We start from the raw sequence: 10,261 nt of genomic DNA, 5'->3' as shown, positions 1-10,261 counted from the left end.
CGACATCGCACCCGCGACTCGTGTTCAGCAGCGCGACGCCACAGCCACTGAGCTACTGTGGTGGGTCGAAGCAAAAAAAAAAAAAAAACACGACCGTTTAATAACGTTTGCCTTATTGGATTGCAGGCGAGAGAGAGGAAAGTGGGGCAAGCTAAAGACTTGCGAGAAAAACAGCTGCGATTTTGCGCTGCGATAGACACATCAATGGCCATCTGTCCTGTACTTTCATATACAGGGTGTCAAAGCTAACTTTAGCCAAGGTTTAAAATTATGCCAACGCACTCTAGGAGGGCGGACTCAAATGTAGGCTGTTGGCCATTGTATGGAGCACTCACATAATTTTAATTCTTTCTTTGGGTACTTCACGGGGGCTATCTATCTGTCTATGTATGTATGTTTGTATCTAACCGTTTTCCCGCCTACCTGGGTCACTGGGAAGTCAGTGGTGGAATGGGTAGCGCATCGGGCTGCTGTGCTAAGCTAATAGGGCCCGAAACCAGCCATCAGACCAACTTGGGTCACTGAGTATGTGGCAATGTGTCCATACGGGCCGCTATTCAATGAACTACCCGCCGCGGTGGCTCAGTGAGCCAAGGCGTTGCGCTGCTGTGCACGAGATCGCGGGATCGAATCCCGCCGGCCGGGGCGGCCGCATTTCTATGGAGGCGAAATGCAAAAACGCCCATGTGCTTGCGTTGTAGTGCACGTTAAACAACCCCAGGTGGTCAAAATTAATCCGGAGCCCTCCACTACGGCGTGCCTCATAATCAGAACTGGTTTTGGCTCGTAAAACCCCAGAAAGAAGAAGAAGAATTCAATGAACTGCTTTCACGCCGTTATATGGGTCACTGTAGACGCGGCACTGAGCAGGTACCGCTGTTCTAAAAAACTATTTGACGCCGACTTGGGTATGTGTCACTCTGTCTTTTCTAGTCTCCAATAAACCACTTTGATGACAACTTGGGTCACTGGGTAGGTGACAAAAGTTGTGCGCTGCTCTTCAATGAACGTTTCTGACGCCAACTCGGGTAACGAGGTTTGCGCCACTCGGAATGGGCCGCTCTACAATGACGAAAACGATCCCTTAAATTTCTCCGATGCTGAGCGGAATCGAGCCCACGTCACAAGGGTTCCTCAAGGAAATCAACTCGATGCGTTAGCAGGTTGCGCCACAAATGCACCGGGTACGTGCCGCTCTTCGGTGAATGCCTTTCATGCGAACGTTTTAGCGAGTTGCACCATGAATTAACTGCGTATGTGCCACTCTTCAATAAACATCTCGCCAACTTGGGCCACTGAGTATGTGCCACTGCGTGTGCGGCAAGCGAGGAAACAATTCGTAACGGTCGCAGGCACCTGCACGCCACGCTTCTTGTCTCGGAGGCCACGGCCAGACTTCGCGGCAGAGCCACTAGATGGCACAGCACGTCTAGAAAGAAGCGCGAGAGAGGAGCCCGGTTGCCGCATGGCGCGTTGCTCATCGTTCACACACACCGGCGCGCCATGCATTTCGGAGGCCACGGGTAGTCTTCGCTGAGTGTTCGCCGAGTGTTCTTAGACAAGCGTGAACTAGGGGCCGTGTTCTGAAACGTTCCACTCCGGCGATAGTTCGCCTAGGCGACAATTTCGCCAACGGCGAGCGCTGATTGGCTGTTTTAGCAAAATTGGATGAGCTGATTGGCTGGTTGAGCCCGACGTCATTCAATTTTGCTCAACCAGCCAATCAGCGCGCGCCTAAAAGCGAAATTGTCGCCTAGGCGAACTATCGCTGAAGTGGGACGTTTCAGAATACGGCCCCACGAGTCCCGCTGCTGCATTACACGCCTCACACATACCTCATTTCTACAGTGGCAATACGTTGCGTCGCTATATTGATTCAATGCTAACGCATTACTGTCGACAGTCATCGTGAGATGGGTTCTGGCGCAATGTTTTTTTTGTATTCTGCTTAATTGCATAATTAGACAAGATTAATCAACCAACTTCGCAAATATTAGCTTCAGGGCAAAACTTTCAATGAGAAAGTTGTAGAGCGATTAGGAAACATTTTCATTCGGTAGTTTTGAACCTTCTGACTGTTGTGTAATCATTGTTTTTCTGCGTCCCAAAGAAAGAGCGCGAAATATGCAAAAAAGCACGTGATATATGCCCACTTGCGCGCCGCGGTTGCAGTGCTCGCAAGCGTGCCGAGTATGAACCAACAGCGCATTTAGCCTGGTGCATAGAACTCTGGCACTGCGGTCGTTCAGCCATCATGGGAATGATGGGTAGTACATGGGTCTGTCTGTTCTTCGTGCTTGGGGCTTCAGACGTTCTTGTCACTTCGTCTATTACGCTGTATCTGGGCCGAAATTGGACTAAATTTCAAAGCAATTAATGCTTGTTTAATGCGGGAGGTCGTAAGACTCTGCAAGCACGCATAATCGCTACTAATTGCAGTGGTTGCACTTGACCATGCGCCCATTGCGTAATGGTTTCAATATCGGGCCTCTGTGCAAGAGGTACTGAGTTCGAATTCTGCCGTCGGACATTTTAATAACATCTGCTCAATTATTTGTAACGCTGTACCTTCTAAGAAATGATCACTTTGCAAAGTCGCGAAACCATTTAAAGCCAAAAGGATGAAGTTTAGGCAAATCCATGTATCTACTATTCCCATGCTGGCGGAACCGCCCGGCGTGCTGCTCCCGTAGACACTAGCGCCACAGTTCCCTATGGTAATTGTATGAAACTCTATGGCCTAGTGTGTGCCATTTAAAATTTTGTCTTAACGCAGTTGCCACAATTCATTATTGGGCGGTCGATCACCAGGCATTGAATGTCACATGGTTCAAGTTCAAAGAGCGGGGGCACCCTTTCGGTGATACGTAAATGGCAGTGTTCGTCTTCTTATTTATGACGAATAATGTTATTCCCACGAAAACGCTGTTATTTACACTGGTGAACACAAATTGGACTGCATTTAAACAAGTTTTGTTTAGCAAGATCTCCGAGATAAGCAGAACGAGGGTGCCAAACGTGGTTGCTACACATGGTCTGAATGACACCTCAATTACACTTCAGGTAAACAGAATGTTTCTTTCGGGGAACTTTGGTAGAATGGCAGTAGAAACGCTTGCAAAGGTTGTTTCAGGCCCTGATAATGTATCTGCCCAACAAGCATTAAAACACACAATGACAAGCACGCAGAAAATACAGTCATGAAGACAATTGCCCAACTGCGAGTGGAAAGCGCTTACACCGCCACAGAAAATTAACGTTATCAAAAAGGTTAATCGCTGCGAAGTGACAAAAGGTGGTATCAAGAAGTCTGACGTTCTGAAGTCAACACTGCCGCGGATAAGTAAAGACAAATAATAGGTAAGCATGATGACCCGCCCCAGTACGGTACCTTTATGACGTAGCGAATGCGGATGCTATCAATTCATTCGCAAAGAAATTGAAAAGGTACTAGGGCCCAATTCACGAAACTTTTCGTTCGTAAGTGCTGTTTCTGGCTGCCTTCACTAATCCAGCATCATGATTGGCCGGCGTCTGCTTTTACGAACACTTCTAGCGTAAGAACGTTTTTGTGAATACAGACCCAGTTCTTTTTTATTCGAACGAGCACGCAGAGGCAGCTTTCTTATCTGTCGGCTCATTTTGTAAGAGAAGACAGCAGAGATAGGAATTAGCGCCATCATATAGACAATTATTTGGAAGAAATGGTATGCCAGATAAGGATTCATTATTATTGGTTGTTTCCGCTTCCAAACAACCATGAATCTAAAGATATACCAACTGGCCCGGTTATCCACTATCCTGCAAGCACTCATTACTTTTGCGCAAGCTCTGTTTGAGTAAGCATGCGCACATATTTTGTGCGCCTGCTGTTAGAATGCATTATCTATATGGTGACAGATAAACAGCGCGCAATAAAGACGTAGACTAAGTTTTTATCAGTATGCGCTGTCTATTAGTCACCATGCAATTTTATCAGCCTGCCCAGCTCGCAGCACTTGTCACGCATTAACTCGTGCGAAGTAACCTACGAGAAGTCTAAGCAGAGCGCAATTACGTCCTCCTATTTTGTGCCAAACAATATTACCAACACTGCACACTTCTGGACACAAAATAAACCGAACACTTGCATTTCTTTCCAGTTACTCTGCAAATTCATTACCCAAATGCAGACGAGTCTGCAATGCCCGCGTCTGCCGATGGACTGCGAGTCATTTGTAAGTGAAATTATAATAAAGAAAGAGGGAGGCCACTTGCGTGCGCGCATATTTGGAGGAATGACAGCACTGCACATGCTGTCATTGGTATGAAATGTTGTTTCCTGAAATTCGAATTTTGCGTGATAATTGGCCTTGCAATGGTCATGTTCTGCATCGAACGAAATGTCACAAGCTGAGCATTGTTTCTTGACCGCTTGGGCATTGTTACTATGGGGCAGTAATGCAGCTATTCACTGTGTATGACACTATAAGCACTCACACGTACCGATAGTTTTTTTTTTCTCTTTTCTTTTTCCATTTTTACTAAATATTGCCATGGGAGTTATTAAGGTGCCCATTTGAAATGAAAACAGAGCTAGAATGAGCGTAAAATGGGTAAGACAGCCCAATACAAAGACATTTTACACTTTTTCCGTTTTCAGCCCTCTAGTTGAAGCAGCTGTCAGCGAACTGATACGCCGAGTTCAAAGACAATGTTACATTCTGCTTTCGCTGTCAGCATGCACAAGAAAAAAAGGCGATAAGCACAAGAGTACTCGATATCTCAGCATTTCGCCTAGTTATGAACCCCATTGACTTTGCCACTTTCTCTTCACTGAACACGAAATACGGCACCCTAAGTGCATATGGCAGAGCTGATACACATTGCCATGCACTTAGTTCCTGCTTCGCCACAGCACCCATTATTGTAAAATTTCCGGCCTTTCGACGAGAAATTGGATTTTAAGGGTGTATGGGCTTTTAAAATAAACGGATGAGAGAGAGGGGCAAACATGGCTTTGGTTTGTCCATCTCCCTCACCTCTGTCTACGTAGCGCTTCAACATTTTAGAATTATTATTGTCAAAATTTTAAGTCATGGACATCTTGTTGTTAACGTCGTCGTCATTGCTGTTGTTACCACTTAGCGACAAAAGACAGAAAATTTGACATTTTGGAGATTCAAGTTAAGAACTGCCACCGCCCTCTCGATATTTTTCTTCCTTTCTTTCTTTTTTTGCCAAAGGTGGCAACCTTAGGTTAACAGGGCTAAAAGAACGTTTCGGCTTTTAGACGGAAGCCACGACTTATTGCGCTTTCAAATGGTTTCAGGCTCAGTTTGCTGTTCGTGTAAATTAAGCAAAGTGAAAGCAATAAAAAATTATTCGCACAGAAATTTCTCATATCTTGCCAGGTAAAGCTTTAAAAATCTGTACTTTCATTTAAGTGCTTCCTATAGCTCTAACTTTTTTAAAGGATTGATGACCACTCTTCAACGAACTCGTTTATTTTCTTAAAATTTGATGGTCATTTTTTTAACCTCTTGCGCGCCTTTCAATCTAGTAGCTCAAGCTTGTACAGGAATTATTGAATTGTTGAAATGCTTCTTAATTACGCTTCCTTCTTTATTGAAAATACCCATTTCTAAATCATGATGCAACTGCTTACTGCTGGCTTCCATTCGTTTTTTTTTTTTCGTTTTTTTTTTCGTTTTTTTTTTTGCATTGGTAGTGGCAACGCTAATGCACTGTATTTTATTGATAAAGTACCTGTTCTGTTTATCCATATTTTGTAACTCTTTTGTATGTCATTGCGGTTTATGCAGTAAACGATTTCCCACGCTTAGTTGTGCCACACCCCGGCCTGCGGTACCTTTGAAAACTGTTGTCTCCGTATGCATTTCTCCGTAGTCTTTGTCGCATGATCTTTGTTTGTTTTGGTTTTTTTCTAAGACTTGCTCTGGGAATGTGTGCGTCGCAGTCCCATTCAAAGAACTTTCATTAACTTGCTGCCTGCCATTAGTAGTGTTGAGCTTGGCGACATAACAGTTTGAATCAACACTGCAAGGTGCCTTAATAAATGGTTCTTCTTATTCCCAAGATATGAGTGCAGTGGATCAAAAAGGTGGCGAATACATTTTCTCACCTTGAACTGGATCCTCCCCAAGGCCGTAAGCCAGCAGCAACAGCGGCAGCAAAGCACCGCCTGCTGGCCTCCTCATAACAAGAGCCTCCCCTGGTCCACCTAGGTGGACACCAGTAAGCCACAATACTCAGCAACTAACTCTAGAGTTGTATGTCCGATCAGCTGGAACATGCGGGTAATATTTGCGCTATTGCAGCAAATAACCGCCGGTATCCTTGCTTCCTCCTCACATTAGCGATATCTGAAGGACAATGACGGCGATAGAGAGCTGAAACAATGGAATGGTGTGATACTTTCCTGCAAGGTCGGCTTGTCGTCCTGTAATGTAGATAAGAAACTTCCCGAAGTTTGTGTTCAATCACATATCGAGTGGATACAAAGGACAGATCAGTAATATTGTGCTAACGACCTGTAATAACCGCCTGTTTTCCGCAGAAAATAAGCTCGGATTCCTCACGTATCTAGGTGTGGCTTCCAGCGCGCAGCTGCGGGGATGTATATTAAATAGATAACAGAGGAACGGTTGGTGCTTTCGTGATTTTTCTTTGTTCAACAACGTACGCTTGCAAGTCATTAATCGCTCATTGTTCTGCGCACCTAGACTGAAAGTTATCACCCTAACTGTCATTGTCATCTACGGCAGGTGTCCTGTTGGGCATTCGAAATTATTGCCCCTGACTCGATATAGTAAAAAAAAAAACTTAATGTGCAGATACTAGCCTTGTTTTTTTTTTTACGTATAGTTTTCTGCATTCAGATTGGCCCCTGCTACCGCCCGGCGGTTAGAAACAAACGTAACTCCGGCTAAACCTATTTTAATGCCTATATATAGAACTAAGAATTATTTATGCCACTGACGGACGAGCACTCCAAAGGTATTTGGATTAGGTGGCCTCTATACAAGAAAGACGTTCACGCGGGGGGACACTATAGATAAAGGAAATATTCTTTTTGGTAAGGGTCTCTTATGGAAAGGAAGATAACCGAACTCTATTATGGGCTTACAGGAGTCTCGCGCGCAGCTCAACAACGAAAGCTTGGCGAAACACAATGGTGTATTATTAATAACTTTATGCTAGGAAAAACAATTTCATGAACGTTGACTCAATTTGCCTAGCAGATAACGTTTACTCGGCGATGCTCTCAAACCACAATTATGACCGCCACCGTTGCTTTATAATGACCTTTGGAAGCTTCGTAACTCCGAGGTTTCGTTGACACTCGGCTTACACCTGGCAGCATGATTCACGTTGTTCTAGTTTTGTTAATGTTTGGAACCAGAGTATACTTTTTAGCTCGACGTTTATTGTGCGTTCAGATGAGCGTATATTCCAGCATCTTGCGCATAGCTGCACGGCGGGGACGCAAAGTGCGCGCTTGCAAAGCTCTCATTACGGTAGCAGAAGGCAGAACAAGCTGAGAAAAACGCTGTCCTCGTTGAACAAGTAAAGTTTCAGTGGAGCGGAACGCTATGCGACGCCACCTTAAAACTGTCTAATGATCTGACAATACTAAAATATTACTTTAACCTTTTTTCTTATTTTTTTTACTTCACCAGATACATCATTTGGTTAAAGTTTTGTCACTTACAGGTTAAAGAAGCAGTGTCATGTGTTTCACAGCATCGTGTACAGTCCCCTGGTCTGCCACACAATGTGGCAATATGAAGGAGACCATGTGGTACCCTTTTGCTAAGCGTTTTTTTAGCGTAAAAGAAAGGGATTTCGCTATAAGCGAGAATTCCCCTATAAGTCTACGGGCGTGTAGCACCCCGCTAAAGAGCGAAATTGTGATGGAGAAGGCACTGGCGGCTGAAGTGTAAAGGTGCCTTTCTGCTGATACTTATCGGATAACTGTGGGTGTCGTGGTCTCGGAGTCGGGCGTCACACTGATCGAGGGTCGCTCTCTAGGCTACGTCGCCGATGCTCCTCAAAAAGAGGTATATAGCTAGCCTACATTATACCGGCGCGTCACACGGAGGCTAAGCTTGCCCACGCCGTCGTCCGAACTTTATTGACGACAGTTACTTCCCTGCTGATGAGGTCGGGAGGTTGGATTAATAGAACTGGGGTTTATTTACATGGGAGGGTAAACTTATTTGAAGACAAAGGCGTACTCGTACTGGCAGAAGTATACAGAGGGCAGCACATCGTAGCACGCAGCTACATCGTTCTGGGTGTACACTGCATAATTCTGGAGGAGCACGCTAGATCGCTCTGGAAGAGCACTGTCCAGGCACAGAGGAGGTCTTTCAAAAACCCTCTGTCTTCCCTAGCCCTTTGAGGGTCAATACCGTACATGTACGACCTCCGCGAACACCCTCAAAATGGTCAATGGCGTACATGTACGGTATCGCTTGTGCATTTAAAAAGCGCGTCTCTTTCGATCATTTCTTTCGCTTGGCATGTGCTGCCACTCGACGGGAACACGTGGATTTTTTTTTTACTTGCGCCAATGTTTGTCCGGGTTTTTTTTTTTTTTTTTTTTAATGGCAACGGCGCGTCAGTTATGGCTTGCGCATCCGGGCGCGCGCGCGTGCGGCACCGACGGCAAGTTACGGTTTTCTCCTGCGGCGGATCCCGCTTGTTGCACGCGCTAAACTGATGGCTATCTGGTTTCAAATCTCTCAAAGGGTGACCGCTTGTTACTCGATCGTTTATCGCCCACCGCGGCCCGATTACACCTGTTCCCAGGCAGGCGCGTATATACCACGACCTCCTCTATAAACTTCCGACCTAAAGTCCCTATATAAGAAAAGTACCGCCATCTACTCTTTCCTCTGCCGCCTCCTCTCCTAAAGCGCTTGCTTTTTTCTTTAATTTTTGCTTGCGAAAGCCAAGTCGACGGGGGCGCACCTAGAAAGTCCACGTTGAAGCTATCAGGCCGGGCACGCGCCGCCGCCGCCGCCGGCGACTGCGGCTGCGCGGAGGACTTTCAACATGGCTCTGAGGCGGAAAAAAAGAAAATATAAAGAAGTGAAAAGCGTGCGCTATCATCGTCCAATCGCAGATACAGGAGAGAGAGAGAAGCGGCGTTTATCAAAGGATGGCGGTACTTTTCTTATATAGGGATTTTATTCCGACCTGCTCACAGACGCCACCCCTAAGGCGGCGCGCGGACCTAAAAACTGTTGCGTAGAGACCGAAAGTGCCGCCAGGTGCCGCCTGAACTAACCCCCAATACAGCTAATCAAAAACCTCGGTCCAAAAAGCAAGGCACTGCTGACTAATGCCATAGAGCAAGTGATTAGAATAAAGAATATTCCCGATGGATGGCGTGAAAGCAAGATGAATCTCATCTACAAAGGCAAAGGAGATAAGGATAACACGAGCTCGTACAGGCCAGTTACAGTAACGTCGGTGATATATAGAATGGCAATGCAAGCCATAAAATTAGAACTGTCGAAGTGGGTGGAGGAAAACGGTGTATTGGGGGAACTACAGAATGGGTTCCGGCCAGGCAGACGCTTAGAAGACAATATGTTTGTACTAACTCAGTGCATAGAGATTTCAGTAGCTCAGAAAAGACCTTTATGGGTAGCATTTCTAGATATTAAAGGAGCTTATGACAACGTAGACAGGGAATTGTTGTGGGATATTCTTCAATACGAAGGCATAGATGACGATTTCGTGGAGCTGCTGAGGGAGATATATCGAGACAACCAAGTACAAGTGGCATGGGAAGGCCGAAAAGGAAATGAAATGGTGGGAATTCACCAAGGATTGAAGCAAGGATGCCCTCTGTCACCATTGTTGTTCACGCTTTACGTCAAGGGCATAGAAAGACGACTGGAAAACAGCGAATTAGGTTTTGATTTATCCTACATGCGTAATGGACAAATGGTGCAACAGAAGGTCCCTGGATTGATGTACGCAGACGACATTGTGCTACTAGCGGACAATAAAAAAGATTTACAGATACTTGCGAATATCTGTGGGAACGCAGCGACAAATCTAGGCCTTAAGTTTAGCACAGAGAAATCAGGGATTATGGTCTTTAATGAACACACGAGTAACTTCGTGGTGTCAATTCAACAGCAAGTAATACCCATAGTGAAGCAATATAAGTACCTCGGCGTACACATAAACGAAGGAAAGAATTACTCAAGCAACCACCAAGATAATCTGAAAATAAAGG

The 10,261-nt window shown here is 45.4% G+C and overlaps 1 protein-coding gene across 1 annotated transcript in view; it reads right to left on the bottom strand.

Annotated features, from left to right (window-relative positions):
• Window positions 1-6,544, bottom strand: part of LOC119454414 (MAM and LDL-receptor class A domain-containing protein 1-like) — an 85,977-nt gene extending 79,433 nt beyond the window's left edge. The window contains exon 1 of the mRNA XM_049666837.1: window positions 6,125-6,544. Within this exon, the coding sequence (XP_049522794.1) occupies window positions 6,125-6,200 (76 nt within the window). The 5' untranslated portion in view covers window positions 6,201-6,544. The remainder of the gene's footprint in view (window positions 1-6,124) is intronic.
• Window positions 6,545-10,261: the final 3,717 nt, after the last annotated feature.

Source organism: Dermacentor silvarum, chromosome 1 (assembly GCF_013339745.2).
Source record: "Dermacentor silvarum isolate Dsil-2018 chromosome 1, BIME_Dsil_1.4, whole genome shotgun sequence".
Lineage (NCBI taxonomy): Eukaryota > Metazoa > Arthropoda > Arachnida > Ixodida > Ixodidae > Dermacentor > Dermacentor silvarum.
The sequence above is the reverse complement of the archived record's forward strand: the minus strand, read 5'-3'. Positions and strand labels throughout refer to the sequence as shown.